Here is a 20,511-nt window from a genome sequence, read left to right on the forward strand (position 1 = left end):
CAAAGCATTGTGCCTGGTAAATGTGAAAACTCTTCTGTGGGATGGACATAAAATAATAGCTAAATAATTAGAATTTCAGAACAGTCTTTCAATCAAGCTCATACCTTACAAAAAGGGATTTGTGCTCAGGTTTCTCTGAATATCATTCCTGAGGACCCATTGCTTCAAATCCAGTGAGGCCTGAGCATGGTTAAATAAACCACAACATTTTATATCCAAATCTATGCCTTTTGTCAATACAGATAAATATCCTGTAAAATCAGTGAAGGAAGATAGGGAAATATCAATAAATACTAATTTAAGCCAGAATTTGAGGCATCAGAGGTCTTACGTCATACAATTCTCAATAAAGACTTTTCCAGAAATAAAAAAAAAAGTTGGAAGTGCATTTAGGGACTCACAACTAGGCTTTTAAAAATTTAGACTGAACTACAACTAAAAAGCTTGAAGTATAGTGATTATAATATGTGGGTGCCATATAACAGATGGCTAATTAACTTTACTCTGTGACAGGTGCATAATTGTTGTCATTAGAGCTGGCATAACATAAAATGGCATTTGCAGGTCTGTGGGTCTGGACAGAAGCAGCCATTGGTAGTTCTTTCCAGAGTGCTTGATATTGAAAGGAAATGTACAAGAGTTTAAACATCTTAATTTATTCAATAGAGAATCATTAATTTTCTGAGAGTGATGGCTGATGACCAATCTTTTTGAGAAAACTACATTTGTAGTTTTGTTTGGGTTAGAAGTGTTTCTTCTTCACAATAAGAGACCAGGCTTAGAAACTCCATCTCAAGCCCACTTTAGTTGTAGAAAGGATAGCTGGATTATCAGTGTAAAGGAGAACTGAAATAGGTCTGTTTGCTAACTTGGATGGTGAAACTCAGATTTTGTCTGGGCTAAAACTAAATAATTTAGGAATTAAATTGGAAAGGGCCCAAAATGACACCTTGTTTCACTCTTTTTTATATGGGAATTGGAGGGAAAGAAAACCAGCAGTGCTACAATGGACCTGCATGAGAATGTAATAGTGAAATATCAATTTTCAAATGTTCATTGGTTTTTACCACTTTGTAGACTTGATAGGTGGCAAGTCCTGACTAATATAGTCTGGGCTGAGAAACTAAATCCATTTGGGCCTTGTTCTTGGGTGGTAGACCTCCAGGGAATATCAGAGCTGTAGGTTAAATTGGGATGTAGAAAAACATCCTGAAAGGCAGCCATGGAAAACCCCTTCCATACCATTGCTTAGAAAACTTCATGGACATGTCCCTAAATGCACAAGGAGTCAAGACTTACCTTTTAGTTTCTCTTGGCAAAAGAAGCTCAGTATCAGATACATAAAACTATTGTTACTTTCTGTTCCATAATTGCATTAGAAGTTATCTTATTATTCCCCAATTCAGGAGCCAAGTAAAAGTAAATGTGGAATTCACTAGCTGTTTCCTGTATCCTGCCGAAGCTGTGCTTTTGCTTGTTTCAAAAGCTTTGAGTGGAGTAGGAGGTGTTACAATGGCTTTTTCTTTGAAGACAAAGATTAACTACGTCAAACCTACTGTAAGTATCATATATTTTATGAGGAAATTCCAGAAAATATGTAGTTCATGATAATTAGTCCTTCATATTTAACACTCAGTAATAAGATTAAGAGCAGTTACAGTTCAAACATAAAAGAAACTCACTCATGCATGTAAAAAAATAACATTCCATTTGTAGATGGGAACAATGTATCTGGCAAAGGCTATTTGACCAGTAAGATATTGTTTTGAATGATTAACTCCCTTGTCCTCCTCCCTTCTTGCTAATTAATATGGTTCATTACTGTACCCAGCAAGGAAGATAAAATAGTCTTGTACTATTTTCCTGCTTCTCTCATTTCTTCATACGCCTTCCTGAATTCACAATTTCCTTCAGTTTATGTTTGGACACATTTAAGAACATGTTACAGTGGTACCTCGGGTCACGAACGCTTCTTTCATGACCAATTCGGGTCATGAACAGCTCTGTTCGCAAAATTTTGCCTCCGTTCGCGAACGCCGGATTGGGTGACGAACAGGATCCGCAGCCATTTTCTCTCCCGTGACACGTGGTCAGGGCTTCCTGTAGGGAGGGGGCTCTCCCTCCAAGCAATAACCGCCTCCCCACCCGCCTTCCTCTCCTCCATGCCAGAAGTCGTGTTGAGCAAGGTTAGCGTTCTCTCTCTTCGTACTGTATTTTGTGTCATATTTTTGCGGTTTTAAAAAAAAAATACATATGGTTCAGAATGGATTAACTGTAATTACATTGAACTTTATGGGGAAATTTGATTCGGGACGCGACCAAAATCGGGTCGCGACCAAATTCGGAGGGGTCAGAAAGGATTAATCGTATTTACATTGAACCTTATGGGGAAATTTGATTCGGGTCGCGACCAATTTGGGTCACGACCAGAGTCACGGAATGAATTAAGTTCGTGAACCGAGGTACCACTGTACTGGGAGTGTATTCCAAATGATGGTCGCATAGTAAAATTTAAAAATTAGGAAAAGAAATTTAGGCACTTTGTAAACCTATCTAGGATTGTTAGATAACCTGATATTCTCTGGAAGTTTTGGAGTTCCGTATGTTTCTAACAGACCCACCTAGCAATGAGGGTACCATTTTCAATATCTGGAAGGCACTTGGTTGCCTGCTCCAGCTGTAAAGTAGGTTAATTCCTATATGTTGAAATTTCATAGACATTTATGTCCCCATCTGAAGCAGCAGAACCTGTCCTACACTTTTCATTGGGAAGATTTTCTGAAAACTTGACTAAGAGGATATTGGCCTGTGTGTACTGGTCATACATAAAGTTGAAAAAGTTTTTTGTTTAAAAATAGCAATTTATCATGTATGTTTTTTATTTAGTTCACTACCGATGTGAACTTCCAAGCTAATGCCTATTTCTGTTTATCTTCAGGGCATATTAAAATGCAAATCTTCATGTTATGAGTTGAAAAAATATAGTCTACAAGTTACTAGCCCTTTCAAAACTGATGGGCCATTCAGGTATGCATTTAGACTTGGAAAAATGTAATTTGTTCTGAAAGTAAAATTACTTAATCTTCTGTTCTTATATATATTTTTTAAAAAGTACAAATCTGTGGCCTGCCAGAGATTCTGTCAGATTTTCCTCTTCAGTTTTGAGAGAGGACATTTATCTTGGATGGGAAAAATCAAATATTGGAAACTTTTTTCTAAGTTCCTGAGGCCAGCTCTTCCTGAAATGGGAAATTCTGGTATTAGAAAACCTGACGAGAGGTATGGTAGGGTGTCATTGGTGGGAAGAACTGTTGATCTTTTGGGTCCTAAGCTCTTGGACGTTTTCATCTGTGCTCCAAAGACTGGGAAAAAAAAAAGACTTTGCATAGATCTAAGTAATTTAGCTCCTCTTACGTTCAATGGAAGGGAAATTTATTTTTTAAGAAAATCAGAAAACAGCAGGTGCAAATATCTCTCTGCCCATATTTCCATCTTATTAGTATTAGACTGCCAGCACACTCAAGTTGCATGACCAATGTTGTCTTATAATTCAAGACATGGAAGAAAATCCCTGAATTGTTAATAAATTATTTTTCAAGTGTATATTAGGATATATGGTATTTTATACTGTAAACATTTCCTTTGGCTTTTCTCCCCCCAACAAATTCCTTTGGTCTTAGACATTTAACATTTTTGGCTGCAGATGTTATATTCTTTCATTTATTTATACTCAAAAAGGGATTCTCAGGTTGAGGATCACAGAATGATAAAAGCTGGTTCCCCTCGCACATAGATAAATATATTGCATATATACATGTGTTCTCCAGATGGCTTTTTGAACCATAAATATAAATTAAGTGTAAAATAGAACATTTGGTGCAGTTTTTAAAAATACTGTTACCCTCCAGAAGCTTTGAGATACATAGACCTAAATTCTGAATATGACATCAAATGTTATGGGTGATATCAGGACCTTAGCCAAACTGCTACACTGGGATTTGGGAAACCATATGAAAGAAATTGATTATGATGGTATTCAAGGAGTGTTGGAGAAAACAGAAAGGTGGGAGAAAAATTAAATAATAAGTAAAATAGAAAGGAGAAAGAAGGAATTGAAGAAGAAGAAGACTTGAGAAAGATATTGTTTGTATCTGATTTTGGTGATTCTCATTAATCCCAGCCTTCATGTCACAACACTGGCCATTCAGGAGGATCTGCCAACTATTCATGCAGTAATTTTGCAAAGTTTGGGTGGGAGGGTGGGGGGCTGCTGAGACAAAAAGATTGCTGTTAAGTTGTTTTCACAATTTTCCTTCTGTCAGTACAAAATTAGATATCATCCTAGAAATCTAAATAAGCATTGTTGTGTTCTGGTTTTGTAAAATATTTTCATTTTATTATTTGTGAAAACTAGAGGCTTTCTGATATCTTGGATTTTTTTTTCTTTTGGCAGTGTCATTTTAATTGAATCAACAAGTTGTATCATGGATCCTGAGGCACTTGATCACATCAGCAAAATAAGGGAAGGAAAAATTAAAAGGTAAGTCTTTACTAGACTGTGCTCCTATTAGACAGAAACCCAAAACCTGACATAGGATAAGGTAGTCTGAATGGTTTTTAGTTCACTTCAAGCAGGACAAAGATTCTTAATTCATCTGGTCTCAAATAAAACATTCTGTGGAGCTCCACCCTGATGTGAGGTCTTGGAGCTCACTGCATTCAGGAGGGCATTATGCTATGTATACCTTCTTCATGTAATGCTTTGTTGAGAAGGGAAAATACCAGATTCAGGGATAGACTGACTTTTGCAATCTGTTGCTTCAGTTATAGACTTCTGGATGGGTGGAGAGAGAATGATAAATGGAATGGAGTAAATATTTACTTCCACTTCAATCATGCTTCATTGTTATCAAGGATTTTTGGGGTGGTTTTTGCTTGCCAAGAACTGATTTCTCTCCCCCCCCCCCCAATAATCCTTATTTCCATTTTTCCTTAATTTTTATTCATTTGTCCATCTTTCCATTCTTCTTCTTTCTCATCTTTTCATTTCCTCCCTTTCTTGAATAAAATATTTCAAGCTTTTATTTTGTTTAAAAACAATATCTTCTCAATGTTCCTATTCATTGTAGTACCCCACTGTATTTGGTTCTCTTCCTCCATTCATTTATTCTTCCCATGTATGAACACTATTATTAATCATTATTATTTTTAACTATGTAAATGATTTAATATATATCTTTATGTGTATCTTTCTCTTATGTTTTGCCTTGTAGGTAATATTACATCCAACCATGTCATTTACTGTAGATCCCAATTAATAGGTATATTACATTAGGCACCAGAAAGAGTGGAGGTGGGTGGAGTGCAGTGATTTAGTCATATTGTGCTGGCAGATGATTATTGGGGATGCTGCAAATGTCACCTTTTGCAAAAGTATTTTGATCAGCTGCTATGATCAAAAGACCAAATTTCTTGAAACCCACTGCATTAATTTCCATAAAATTTGGTTGGCTATATCTCTTCATGAAGGTCTAACTTTCTTGCAAATTTCATTCCTTCTGCTGAAAATGAAGACAGTAAAGATGTTAAACATTTATGTTTCTTGATTACTAAATAACAGGTGGTTAAAGCTTCAGTTTTTCCAGTTCATACTCTAGAATCAAAAATAAGGAGGTGAACTACCTCTGTTTTTTGAAATGAGGATTTTGCCATGAATTGGGCAGTCATGATGCAACTCTAAATTCTACCCTTATTAAAATATAGGGCAGAGCTGCATCTCTATTTTAGAAGCAGAGATCTCCTTGTTCTCCAAGCCCTTTGTGCATCTCCAAAGTTTGTGGAGCAGATCTGATGTGTGTGGGGTAGAGGGGTATATTGAAGAATGGGCAATGGAAGTTCTTTTTCACCTTTTCCAGTTTCTACTTTGCTATGAGATTAGAAGCACTGGATGTAATCCATAATTATTTGAGGCATATCTTTTATATAACCCTTATAATAGCTATGGTAGCAAAAATTACAGTAGAATTTGGAACTAAGAAATACTATAAACCTCTAATTAAAACATATATGTCAGAATGAACATGTGTATTGCCATATACATGACTTCCTCTATATAGCTTTAGAGACTAAAAAGAAGATTTAGTTTCATTCCAGCGGTGTGTTTTTTTTTAGGAGAGATTTTCTTTGTTGAATAATGGTAATTTTACTATTTATATTGTGTAACATTTGTTTATGGATTATAGATTTCTATAAATGGTAGGACTACTGAAAATATTTAAAAGGGGTTATTTACACAATGTCCTGGCATGAGTGTAGCACCCTGCCTCAAGTTTTAAAGCAGTCATGTCCTCTGGAAGACACAGCTACTTCAAAGGGTTTCCCTGTTTTCTCTGGGTGTACATGCACAGATAAGACTTTCACTGGAATTACTAGTAAAGTGAAGCTGTCTACACAGGTGCATGCAAAAGGAGTAGGGGAAAATTTCCAAAATAGCTATATTGAGTTTTTGGAGGATGCAACTGCATTAATGCTTCAAGGAACAGTGCTTTATCTGTGTCAGTATGAACTGACAAGCCTAATAAGTGGCACTTTTATTCCACAACAGTTATTTTCTCTGTAGTTCCACCAGCTGACTAACTTCTCTCCAGGTTGCCTTGATCTTAGCCTCCAGGGGATGTATGTACTGCTGTTCTTCTTGATTGTGTAGCCAAGCATTTCTAAGATTACAGTGGCTGTAGTGTATACCAGTTCATTGGTTTGAGTTATGGTGGTAGTAGGGATTGTCATGAGGCCCCTATTGGCATCTTTCGGCATACTGTCTGATGGTACTTCTCCACTGAGCCTTGGTAATCGGCCTCGAGGGTTGACTATAGCTAGTTTATCCATAATATTATGCCTGATATCAGCTGCTGTGCTCTGTAATGGAGGGGGTGGCAGTGATGTTCCAGCTTCAAGTGTTGGCTGCACATCCAGTTGTTCTTCCAAGTCTGCTTGAGTCTGGGTTGTTATGTGGAGTTGGTCTATCTCAAGTTGTGAGAGCAGCTTCCTCTTCACTATGCTGAAGTGTTGGGTAACTAGCTGTTTTTCAGTTAGTGTGGATGTAGGTCTTCTGTCCATTCATAGTTCCCTCATGCATTTGATATATCCCCTCTCATTAGGTCTACTGTTGTAGTAGCATTCCATCAATTCCAGGTTCTCTTGTCTTGTCTATGTATGGTTTGTTCCAGTATCCTACCTATCATCAGGTTGTCCTGTTTCCCCCACATCTGACGTGGACCTTGCTAATCCAGGTGATGTCTGAGCCGGCATGACTGTGTTAGTTCATGTCACTTTCATATTTGAGGTAGGCAGATGAAGCGTCAGGGGTCTTTGCCCAAGGGTCTCATACTGGTAAGGTAGGTACCAACCAGCCAGGATTGTAACCCTGGTCTCCTGCGTCAAAGGTGGTGCTCTAACCACTACACTATTTAGCCACCTGATTGATTGATTGATTGATTGATTGATTGATAAATTTTATATGGAAAAAAATGAGGCTTTCTGAGAGGAATTTGCTGTACTAACTGCACTGCAGATAAATATCAAAACTGCTGGCTAGTAAAGTAGCATGTTTGAGTTACTGCCCAGGTAGAAGGAGGCAGACATTGGCAAGGTAGGCTGATATGTGTGGAGAAAAATGCATTCAAAGATGACTGTCAGCGGCAACAAGTGAATGTAGCCATGATGTGGTGGACACTAAGCTACAGGCAGGTTGGTAGAAACAGCCATAACTGTGTTGCTGCAGAAGGGACTGCACCAGGTAGGTAGGCAGGTAGGCAGGCAGGCAGACAGGCAGGCAGGCAGGCTGCTATAAGTGGGCCAGCAAAGTATCATTTAGAGTTAAGTGACTGTGCTAGATAGAAACAAGTGTTGGCAGGCAGGCTGGTAGGTGGACCAGCTTTGGAGGGGCAAACTGGTGCTGTTTAACATTTCAGAAACTATGCCCTGTGGAGGCAATGGTAAGTGGGCAGCTAGATAGGCTTTGGAGCAAGGATGTTGACTAAATAGCTGGCACAATGAGTTTGAGTGAGTGCACTACACAGAGACAAGTGTAGGCAGGAAAGCTTTAGTGGAAGGAGCAGCAAAATGTGACATATATACCATTCACAAGACCATTATTATCAGCCACACTGCTGGGTTGTCAAGGCATGGCTGGCATGGAAAAAGGCAGGTGGGTAGGCAAATATGCTGGTGGAGACCTCCCTGTTTGTAAAAGTAGTAAGCTTGTGGGGTCACACCCATAATCAGTATTGTCCTCTTTGGGACCATTCTGGATAACTGTATACTTCCTTTGGTATGGTGAAACAGATTTGTTTTCTTTTTTTAGCTTTCAACCCCTCACTCTGAAAAGAGCTCTGTTCGCATCCTTGTTTGTTGAAAAGCTTCTTGCAATTATTTTATAGCCAGCTTTTGACCATGAAACAGGACAGTTTGTCTGCAACCTAAATATACCCCACCAATTATAGCAGACTTAGTTTTTACAAGCTTAGCTGGAATTTAGCATAGCATCATCATGATTTCCGGAGCAGGATCACTCTGTCCATATGTAAATTCTTAGACAGCAACTCTCTGCTATTCATTAAAGCAACATGACTTCATTCAGGCTTCCGTATGAATCTGAAAAAAATGGTACAATTTCTTTAGGAATCACTTTAGCTTTAATGATGTGCTTCCTTACAACAGTGGCATGTTTTTCAGGCTGGTGCAGAAGCTTAAAACAAGTTGACCACTTGAATGTGTAACTGAAAGGTGCTATGTTCATGGTCATGCCTAAAACACTTCTCAATAATTTCTATTTACTAAAGTTTTATTTATTTATGAATTCCTCCTCAAACCGGACTTTGGGCAATGTACAGATACTAATTTTTAAAGTTTGCACAATCCTGATATTTAATTTTATACTGCATTATACATATTTCTGATGTTATGTAATTCATTGTTGCATCAAATCTGTGCTGTCAAGAAAACCTAAACTGCTATTCTGAATATAGCCATGTTAAAATAAAATTGCCTTTAACAACTGAAATTTCAGGTTATTTCATTGCATCATATCTGTTTTTTTTTCTTTCTGCTTAGTTCTGAAGCAGATATCCCAGAGTGTTCACGTGATATGATAGGTGTATGTGGATTTTATAATCAGGAAGAAAAATCCAATGCTGGTAAATGTTCTCTTTTTGGTTTCTTATTAGTTTTCCAGAATATGCATGAAATTTTTGCAAATTATTCTTTTTAACTGGTAAGACATTGTAACTCCCAATCCAATTAATTAGTTTTCATTTACATTGTACATTTCACTACTTAAAAAAACATTAATATTGCAATGTTTCAGATATCTGCCAATCATTTCTTAACTTTCATATTGCATATAAACCTCTCAATTATGTTTTGACAGCTAATGAGTCCAACTGCTTGCAAGAGTTCTTTAGTCCATTGGATACAATATTTCTGGACCAAGAGAACTCTACTACCCTTGATCTCTGCTATCTTCCTTTTAAGATGGGAAAACGTTATTGTGTGATAATTTTGGTCAATGAGCAGGTAAATTTCATTGAATGCTGAAATGGATTAAATCCATCATGGTGACAACTAGAATGAAAAAAATAATGTGGTGCAATTTAAACTTAATTTCAGTGAAGTGGAATGGTAATGTCAAGACTAATAGCATTGAACAATATGCTGTATATATAATAACATAGTATATAATATTTGATTATAATTCTCTTACTGTTTGTTTTGGGATTTTGATAAAATTATGTTTTTCCATCAAAGAAAGTATTACTATATTTTTACTACTAGAATTCTTTCCCCAGAAAACATGCCCCCATATTAAGCAGTTAGTTAAAACTTTCATAAAGAGCTAGTGGAGGAGGTCAAGTTTTTTCAAATTTTATAATGACACTACTAATTTACTGGATGTAAAGACTGCCTGTAGTTGGATTATAAGTGGAGTCCTTGGTGCTCTCTGAGCTTGGTTGTTTGATTGCTGACATTTCATTATCCAACAAGGTAACATCATCAGTGCAAGGGAGTGTAGGGTTTGTTCCCTGTTTATATATGTAGCTTCCCCCGCCAGCTACTGGCATGGATGCAGTACATAAAAATATACAAGCCTGGTATACCTGTTCATCCAATTGTATAATTACCAGGGACCCCAACATACAACATAGGGAACGAACTTACAAAAAAGCTTGGAGATCTCACAGAAGGAACAAATATTCTATCAGCTCCCCACTACAGTGCCTCCAGAAAATCAAGGACCTAAAAATAGATGAAGATGAAATTATGATTTCATTCAACATCACAGCACTCTTTACATCCATAGACCCAGAACTAACAAAAGAAACCATGGCAGCAGTACTACACAACACACCCGACCTAACCAAATACACTTTTTAGATTTTTTTTTATCCCGCCTTTCTTATTTTTATAAATAACTCAAAGCGGCAAATATACTAATACTCCTTCCACCTCCTATTTTCCCCACAACAACAACCCTGTGAAGTGAGTTGGGCTGAGAGAGAGTGACTGGCCCAAAGTCACCCAGCCAGCTTTCATGCCTAAGGCAGGACTAGGACTCACAGTCTTCTGCTTTCTAGCCTGGTGTCTTAACCACTAGACCAAACTTGCATACGTTCTTGTATTTCAGATTGGGGAATTTTTGTATTTGGTGGAAGGAATATGTGGCTTGCCACTGCCTTCAAGCCTAATTCCAATGGACAGCCCAAATGTTCTTTGCATTAATAGCATATGTGAAGGTAAGGGGCTACAGACATTAAATTTTGGGGTGTAATGAAGCTTTTACAGTAGCAAGAAATAAGATAATGTGCTGTTTGATGTATGTATGTGTTCTTCAAATAATCATTTTTTAATTATAAAGTACTTATTGCCACATGCCAACTTTGTGCTTGTACAGTTAACCAGAGACTAGTTTCATGTATTATTCTTACTATTAGTTCAAGCCTCTTTTCCAGTTGTCTTAGCATAGGTGCCATATATAGTCGTGAATACTACTGCAAGCAGTAAAAGCTATTTGTGACTATTACTTATGTAAGCACTGTTTCAAGTGAATGATCCTAAACATGAACATATTTGGGAAATGTGCCTTGTTCAAGCCACCTGAAATAATTTTGAAGTTATAGAAACAGCTTAAAAATATTATTCTTGGGAAATAAAAAGGAGACCTAAATACTTCTAAAGATATTTATATTAGACTAAAGTTTAATTTGGTTTACCAAGATTAAATTGGCTTTGTTCAATTAATCTTTTCCAGGAATGCTGACATTAGAATTTATTGGTGGTTGATAATGACCACAAACTGGTATCCATAGAAGCAATAGGCAGAGAGAAAGAAAGGTTACTGTACTAATCAGTAATTGTAATTTTCAAAGGTAATGACTTGTGTAGCCTTCATTTCCTTTGCATGGATTCATACAACGAATTGTCTTGAAATTGCTGCAGTTACTATACAGGTGACCTTTCTGTCATGAATTGTGATTCAAGCATATTCTAATGCGAAAAGCAAGGGTGAAAGGGAAAGATATAAGCAACTGAATGCAGATTTCCAGAGAATAGCAAGGAGAGATAAGAAGGCCTTCTTAAATGAACAATGCAAAGAAATCAAGGAAAACAATAGAATGGGGAAGACTAGAGATCTCTACAAGAAAATTGGAGATATGAAAGGAACGTTTAGTGCAAAGATGGGCATGATAAAGGACAAAAAAGGCAAGGGCCTAACAGAAGCAGAAGAGATTAAGAAGAGGTGGCCAGAATACACAGAAGAACTATACAAGAAAGATCTTAATGTCTCTGATGTCCATGCTGGTGTGATCACTGACCTTGAGCCAGACATCCTAGAGAGTGAAGTCAAGTGGGGCTTAGGAAGCATTGCTAACAACAAAGCTAGTGGAGATGACAGTATTCCAGCTGAGTTATTTAAAATACTAAAAGATGATGCTGTTAAAGTGCTACACTCAATATGCCAGCAAGTTTGGAAAATGCAACAGTGGCCACAGGATTGGAAAAGGTCAGTTTATGTTCCAATTCCAAAGAAGGGCAATGCCAAAGAATGCTCAAACTATCGCACAATTGCACTCATTTCACATGCTAGCAAGGTTATGCTCAAAATCCTACAAGCTAGGCTTCAGCAATACATGAACCGAGAACTACCGGATGTACAAGCTGGGTTTCGAAGAGGCAGAGGAACTAGAGATCAAATCGCCAACATTCGCTGGATCATGGAGAAAGCACGAGAGTTCCAGAAAAATATCTACTTCTGCTTCATTGACTATGCAAAAGCCTTCGATTGTGTGGATCACAACAAACTGTGGCAAATTCTTAAAGAGATGGGAGTACCAGACCACCTTACCTGTCTCCTGAGAAATCTGTATGCGGGCCAAGAAGCCACAGTTAGAACCAGTCATGGAACAACCGATTGGTTCAAAATAGGGAAAGGTGTATGACAAGGCTGTATACTGTCACCCTGCTTATTTAACCTATATGCAGAGTACATCATGAGAAATGCCAGGCTGGAAGAATCACAAGCCGGAATTAAGATTGCAGGGAGAATCATCAACAACCTCAGATATGCAGACGATACCACCCTAATGGCAGAAAGTGAAGAAGAACTAAAGAGCCTCTTGATGAAGGTGAAAGAGGAGAGTGCAAAAGCTGGCTTGAAACTCAACATTAAAAAAACTAAGATCATGGCATCTGGACCCATCAATTCCTGGCAAATAGAAGGGGTAGAAATGGAAGCAGTAACAGACTTCATTTATTTGGGCTCCAAGATCACCGCAGACGGAGACTGCAGCCATGAAATTAAAAGACGCTTGCTCCTTGGGAGGAAAGCTATGGCAAGCCTAGATAGCATATTAAAAAGCAGAGACGTCACCTTGCCGACAAAGATCCGCCTAGTCAAAGCTATGGTTTTTCCAATAGTAATGTATGGCTGTGAGAGCTGGACCATAAAGAAGGCTGAGCGCTGAAGAATTGATGCCTTTGAACTATGGTGCTGGAGAAGACTCTTGAGAGTCCCCTGGACTGCTAGGAGGTCAAACCAGTCAATCTTAAAGGAAATCAACCCTGATTGCTCATTGGAAGGATCGATAATGAAGCTCAAGCTCAGATTCTTTGGTCACCTAATGTGAAGAGAGATCTCTTTGGAGAAGACCCTGATGCTGGGAAAGATTGAAGGCAAAAGGAGAAAAGGACGGCAGAGGATGAGATGGTTAGATAGCATCACTGAAGCAATGAGCATGAAACTGAGCAAACTCAGGGAGGCAGTGAAGGACAGGAAGGCCTGGCGCAATATGGTTCATGGGGTCACGAAGAGTTGGACACGACTTAATGACTAAACAACAAAAAAACTGTCCTGTCAGTAAGGGATTGATGCTCATGGAGTCATTGTGCTCTAGGTTCTCCAGAACAGGGCTTACACTGATATAATTGTATCAAAGAGAAATATTTCTACAGTTCTGAATACTATTGGTTTAAAGACATGTTTCTGTATTTGGTGGATTGAACCATACTATATTTGGTGGACTGTATTGTACTGGATTTGGTGGTTTGTATTGTCAATAGGACATGCAATGCCTCTTAACAGTTTACTTGATCTGTCTCTCTTTAAGTGCATCCAGTTTTTTTCACAGTCAGAATTTACTTTTGTTCTTATGCTTCTGAATAGCTGTTTCAGTTGTAAACCTGGAAATGACTTTGTCAACCACATATTTACATAAACATTGGTCTTTGTATGCCATGCACCAATCACTAAACGTATTTCATGGTTTTTCTCTCATATTTATGCTTTGGAATGGTTGCATCGAGTTGATCATGGCTTCATTTTGGCACATTTTAAACTGTATTTCTTTACTCTGGTGAAAAGTATATTTTATTTTGTTTCTTATTCTGCATTTAAAAGCACTTACACCCTTTTTTGAAATCCTTCCTCAGTCTTAAAAGCACTTCAGTTTTTGTTTAAACTGTTTTAAACGATAGTTTTCTCAACCTGATGTTCAATTGTATAATGACAGTGTGTAATATAAGTGAAAAAACGTTAACTTTTTTTTTCAGTGGCTTTAATTAAAAAAAAATCAGTTGATTAAAATTATCTTTTCACTTATTTTCACTATTATGGAAAACTTCACATTGGTCTTTAAAGGAACAGAAATCCTGCTGACAGATAAGTCTGCAACACTGGTTGTTGGCTATGCTAAACTTCTCCATTATATCCAACTCATCTTTTTATTTTAGAGAAGCAAATAAAGCCAGTGCTATTGTTCCAGATTTAATACTTGCATATTGTAATTAACTTGCATAAGCAGAATTTTACTGGGAAGTTTATGATGCTGCTACCCTTTCCTACTCAGCATTAGAGCAACAGAGAGGAGGCACAACATCCCGTTGCAATGATGAATCTTTCTCTCTCGCTTACTCTCTTTTCTGCAGTGTGAGTAAAAGGCAGATGACAAATGATTTTGTGTATTACAGGCCAGAGAGAAACACCACCAGTTCTTTATCTGAAGTGCCACCTTACTGATATACTTCAAGAAAAGCTGAAGATCCCTTTGATCAATGAAGCGAGAGAGAAAGCTCTGGCTATCGCAGCACAGCAACACATGTCTGCTCTGGAATATGAGCGAAGAATGGCCACAGGAACACTTGAGAGCAGTAGTGTTCGAGTTGCAGTCGCAGCTTTAGGATTGTCAAGAATTGAGGTGAAAATACAATTGATTTAAAATATGAGTACAATTTTGCTTCACTCATTACCTTTAAAACTGATAGCTAAGCAGATTTTTATTGCACATAAAACAGTTTGAAAAGGCACTTTTTGTCCTTCTCTTATCTATCAACTTTTGGAGTCTAATTTTCTCCCTTCTGTTATAAAATCACCAAAGCTTAAAAAAAATTTTTTTTTTTACCCAGAATGCTGCAAAATGGGACATTTATGACTTTTTCCTGTGTTGCTATTTTAGAAAATAAGCAGAAAAAAGAATTAAGGAACATGTTGTTTTCATAAATGCAGTTTTATAGCACACATATCTTAGCCGAAGCAAGTCAGTCTGAATTGGATTTACTAATGAAATATAATGGACAATAATGTTCTGGCTCCCTTTGGAATAATTTTTTATTTAAATAGCAAAATTAATATTCTTATCTCCTGAGCACTTTGTATTTCTCTGCTCTTTCATGCTATTAGTTTTAAGGGGGTTTTATGTTTCAAGGTTTTCTAAGTTTGTAAGAAACTCTGTATACATTTATTCTAACTTCCTTTTGACATGTCATGTACTAGGGTGTATTAAAAAAAAAATCCAAGAAAGATTTCTCAGCTATTAATTACAGCTGTTCAGAGGTGAACTCTAAATATAATCCCATATTTTTCTTTGAATCTTGTTTGTAAAAATAAGGATCCTCACACAGGTTATTAAATCTATATCTATCCCATTTTTTACAGGAAGATGTTCTGCACAACTATCCTTTATTCTCTGAAAAATGTATTGAATATAAAGTTGAAGTGAGCATGCCTGAGTGTTTTGAAATTCCTTCAAAAATATATATACCTGTGTTAGCATCTAGCAGAGTTAATTCCTCAAAGGGTAGAAAAAAAGACCGTTGGCTTGACAAAGAAGCAGGTAAGAAGCATCAGATTAGTGCAACTAAAACAAAATTAAGAATTAAGTGCCATCTGATCCTAGGACTCAATTTATCTGAATATTTTTTCAGGTGCCACCTGCTTTGCTGCAAAATTTTATCTTAAGCTTTGTGTAGCAAAGAGATACCCAGTGAGTAGTACACATTCAATATTGGGCAGAAAGGAATTAGTTTGGAGTTGTTTATAAGTCATCATGACTACTGTAGGCTACAAGGTGGTTATCTTATTTTCCATTATAATATTCCCAGTTCTGGGGTAATCCATACTATTGCAGCCATTCTAAACATAATGTGGGAATAACTCAATTATCAGTAGGGTTCACTTCTGAATAGGCATTTATATAAACCTACTGTAAACTTGTGTGTTTAAAATATTCTAATGAACTGAAAATTGTGTCCAGAATGTATTAAGTCAAAACATATTTCAAAATACAGGTAGTCCTCACTTAATGACCCCAGTTGGGACCAGAACTTAGGTTGCTAAGCTATGTAGTTATTAAATGAATCATTGTGTGACCAGACCCAATTTTACAACCTTTTTTGCGGCAGATTTTAAGCGAATCACTGTGGTCATTAAGTGAATCATGTGGCCATTAAGTGAATCACACAGTTCCCCATGGATTTTGCTTGCAGGAAGCTGGCTGGAAAAGTCGCAAATGGTGATCATGTGTCACCAGGTGCTTCATCCGTCGTAAGTGTGAGCTGGTTGCCAAGTGCCTAGATCACGATCATGTGACCCCAGGGGTGCTGCAGTGGTTGTAATTTTGGGCACTGGTCATAAGTCACTTTTTTTTAGTGCCATCATAACTTCGAACAGTCACTAAATTAATGGTTATTAAGCGAGGACTATCTATATGCCTTTTGTGCTTCCTATTTCTAAATTTGATAGGTCTACTTTCTGTGCTCAGTTACAAGAAACATATATTTGCTTATTTAACAGCACTAGCTAGAATTCAAATTTCTTGAATATCTTTATAACTACATGAAAATACAGTTTCATATTTTCATCTGAACTTTGCCTCAGATACTTGTCCAGTGCAGAATGTAATCAGAAACATATTTTATTTCATGGTAATTTACTGGTGCTTCAGATCTGTTTTTTAATACAATATTATTATGGTTCTGTCTCTCTTCTAGCAATATTCCATGGGTGTCATATCCTATTTTAAATACAAAGTATGATAATAGAGGAGATTCTTGGATCAGATTATCTATTTTCCTGTAGTAATATAACTTTATTTTTATAACCTCCAAATGCTCTGACTTGCAAACTTTTGAGATTATAGGCAGTCCTCAGGTTATGACCATTCATTCAGCAACTGTTCAAAGTTACCACAGTGCTGAATGGGGAGGATGGCTCCTCAGAGTTCCAGCCATCGCAGCAACCGTGTGGTCACATGATCGCAATTTCTGGCATTCCCTGCCAGCTTCTCACAAGCAAAGTCAGTGGGGAAGCCAGTAGGAAGTCAAAAGTTGTGATCATGTGAGATCCTCACTTAACGACCCACGCGGTCCTTGTTTAATGATGGCAGTTGGGACTGCTGGAAATGCCATTGCTAAGCAACACAGTCACATGACATCACACTTTACGACTGCATTGTTTAGCAGTAGTGTTCCTGATCCCAATTGCCATTGTAACCTGAGGACTACCTGTATATAAGTATTCAGGTCCCAGACTAGCAGTGGTATCCAACTGTAATTATGACCATTAATTGTGGATCACAATTGTTGGCCCTAGAAACAAGCCAAGTGAATGCACTTCTTTCTTGAAACAAAAGTCATACCCAGTTACTTTAGTTATGGTCAGATGAGTATGACACTTGGATACAAATGGAAAGGACATTTGGATTTAGCACCTTCATTCATGTTAAGAACTGCTTATATATGCAGATCTGTTTTATTAGATCTGTTTACAGTCTTTACAATAATATTACAGAACTGAATATGCTATTACTTCCTCTTTTTTATTTTGACCTACAGGATATTATTAAGCCATTTTATTATCTGTCTGTGATGGAAATGAAATACATTCAAGGAGAAACTATAACTGTTCTGCTCCTCAAGTTTATTTTCTTAGTTGCTAGACTGAGTGTCATTTAAGTCTAAGTATCAAAACCAGATTGCAGTCTTATAATGAAAAGAAACTCTACATGTAGCCAAAAGGATTAAGCCATATAAAATAAAATGAATACTTAATTTCTTTATAAACTTTGGGAGAAAAATAAAATAAATTAAAATAAAATAAAATAAAATAAAATATGGGGGTTAGAGAAATTAAATTAAACTTACACTGATGATGAAAAAAACATATCCTCTATAAATTATTACTGAAGTTTGATTTACTTCAACATATTAAATGTCAAAAATTGCTCATATTTTGAGATAAATTAAGTCAGCATTGTGTTAAAAGAGCAAAAGTTCTTATATTGAAAAATTAGCTTTTGTTTTAATTTGGATATTTTCTGTGCTCCTGTTTAAATGAGAAGAGACAGTTATAATCTCATTCAAAGAAAATGTATTTATGTGCCAGGAATATGGAAATGAGTTAGTTGTATTGCTTTTCTAATTGACAAATGTGAGTGTTTTTCTGAAAGATAGCCAGTGAGGATAATAACTTGGTGACAAAATAGAAAAGAGGTAATTCATAAATTAGCAGGTCATTAATCTTATCTTTATGAGAGAATGAGCTAATTTATTTCATATAAATTTGAAGCTAAGGTGCAATCTATAATCTGTTTGATAGCTTAGTAATATTGGATGCACATAATACAATGGTGTGTTATTCTCTTTAAATAAGAGTTCTATTTAAGAGAACTATTAACTCCAAAAATTATTATATCCACTTACTTGCATATGTCAGTTGTAAAAGACTTAATTTGTTAGTGAATTTTAATTTTCAAAAGTCCAATTACTAATGAAGACATTACAAGAAAATATTCTAATCAGGAATTAGCAAGGAAATTTGTCCATCAAAGTAGTAGACCAACAAGAAGGAACAATTTATAAAGCTGATCAAACTCTTGAGCAAATTACAAGAGATTAAAAAAGATCTCAGAACTAGCAATGGTAATCTACATCTACTGCATATTGTTTTCAAGAAAACTACATGGATATGTCCTTCAGTCACCAAGCTGCACTGTCACAAACAGAAGGCTTGGCTTAAGGAGGGCAGTGGGACACACAGAACCCTATGAAGTGGCTCCCGCTAGAACACAGGGATCAATCCCTGGAATCTGCTGAACTTCATTATTAAACTGTGCACAAGCTCCAGTTCCAAGCACATCCAGCTGGTGCTTCTGTTTGGCTTGTAACAATGGACAGAGACACAACCAGAGCCCCCTATGGAGCATTTGCTCAACTCAAGCCAGTCTTTACTTTTAACTTATGTATACCTGTTCAGTGAAGCTTGGTCTTGGTAAGTAGATGTAGGATTGCAGCTTTAGTCATATCTTACAAACCCAGTGTGGTATTCTTTCACTTTCTAGTTCTAGTTTTCTTCCATAATTCAGATTATGAGATACCAGTCAGATGAACTGGTGTCATCCTTGCAAAGTAGTCCAGACAAGAAGCACATCCAGATGAACTAATCCTAGTTTATTGTAAGGTTACATTAACAGAATCTTGCAAGACTGAAAGTATTTCTCTCCTGCTTTCTTTTCTCTGGAAAACTAGGACGGTCCCTTCTCATGCGTTCTCCCAGCTGCAGACTGAGCTGCCTCTTATCAGACCATTGCCTAGGCTGTGGGTCTTCCTCCTGTCTCCCAAGGCCATTCCCACATACCAGTACAACTGGGGAGATTCATGATTAGAATCTCCCAGTTATTTATTTTTTCAGTGTATAAGTTGTCTCATTTGTCCAAATGGCTCTAGGTGATATATAACAAGGAATAAAATCCCAGTAAACTCTCCTACCCCAGGGTCTGTTAAAAAGCTACACTTTTAGGGCTTTCCTAAATTACAACAGAGTCGAGGCCATGTGAACTTTTGGCCATTGGACAAGTGCAGCCACAGAAAACACACATCTCTGAGGCCCCAAAAGATGGCATAACTTTAATGATGGGACATGGAGCACGCTCCCTCTAGGTTAAGAGCAATGGTGCAGGAACCCAACCTTGTTTTTCACCCAATAGATTGTGATGCTGAGGCAGAAAATGCTAACTTTTCCTGTTGGTGCTTTACCCAGTCTAGTAAATCTGTTTCTGATTCATATAACAAAAATGGCTCTTATAGCATCTTTATATTTGTCTTCTGAGGGGACAGGATGGAAATAGTTGTTTTCAGGGGATGCATAGTTTAACATCTTCTTTCTCAGTGAACAAGTTTAATATAATTTGCTTACACCACCATCAATAGTTTGTTTTTCAACACAGATTTTCTATAGCACATTAATTTGACTCAATTGTTAAAAATTTTCCTATAATGTAATGCTTCTATCTCCATGTTATGTTACATCATTTGAAGAGGATTTCATAAGTTATTAGCTTTTTGTGATATGTGAGGCAACTTCACAAGAAGTTTTTGAGGTCAGTGTTTATATTTTTGTAAGTGCACAATTGTACATTGACATTGATGGTGCTGAGATCTTAGATTTTTCATGATCTTAATTATGATTAGCAATCCCATTAATGTATACCCCGATAAGCAAACTTTTCAGCCCCACAGGCCATATAAATTGCTTGTTGAATTTTGACAGTTTCATATATACATCCTACCTCTACTCTAGCACTCTTATAAACACCAGAACTTAATTACTGCAGCCATATCATTCATGCTTCCCTCTTCTTCCCAGCTATTGTGGTTCCTGTCATTGGATCACCACTGTCATTCTGA

The 20,511-nt window shown here is 37.0% G+C and overlaps 1 protein-coding gene across 1 annotated transcript in view; it reads left to right on the top strand.

The window, feature by feature from the left end:
* The window catches only part of CFAP47 (cilia and flagella associated protein 47), a 212,668-nt gene that overhangs the window by 92,016 nt on the left and 100,141 nt on the right, over positions 1–20,511 (top strand). The window contains exons 38-45 of the mRNA XM_088144456.1: positions 1,407–1,557; positions 2,939–3,027; positions 4,454–4,540; positions 9,112–9,194; positions 9,428–9,573; positions 10,682–10,790; positions 14,521–14,747; positions 15,485–15,662. Coding sequence (XP_088000582.1) covers positions 1,407–1,557; positions 2,939–3,027; positions 4,454–4,540; positions 9,112–9,194; positions 9,428–9,573; positions 10,682–10,790; positions 14,521–14,747; positions 15,485–15,662 — 1,070 coding nt within the window. The remainder of the gene's footprint in view (positions 1–1,406; positions 1,558–2,938; positions 3,028–4,453; positions 4,541–9,111; positions 9,195–9,427; positions 9,574–10,681; positions 10,791–14,520; positions 14,748–15,484; positions 15,663–20,511) is intronic.

Source organism: Python bivittatus, unplaced genomic scaffold, assembly GCF_059951505.1.
Source record: "Python bivittatus isolate LINGU-HERP-01145 unplaced genomic scaffold, Pbiv_v1 ctg000350_np1212, whole genome shotgun sequence".
Taxonomy (NCBI): Eukaryota; Metazoa; Chordata; class Lepidosauria; order Squamata; family Pythonidae; genus Python; species Python bivittatus.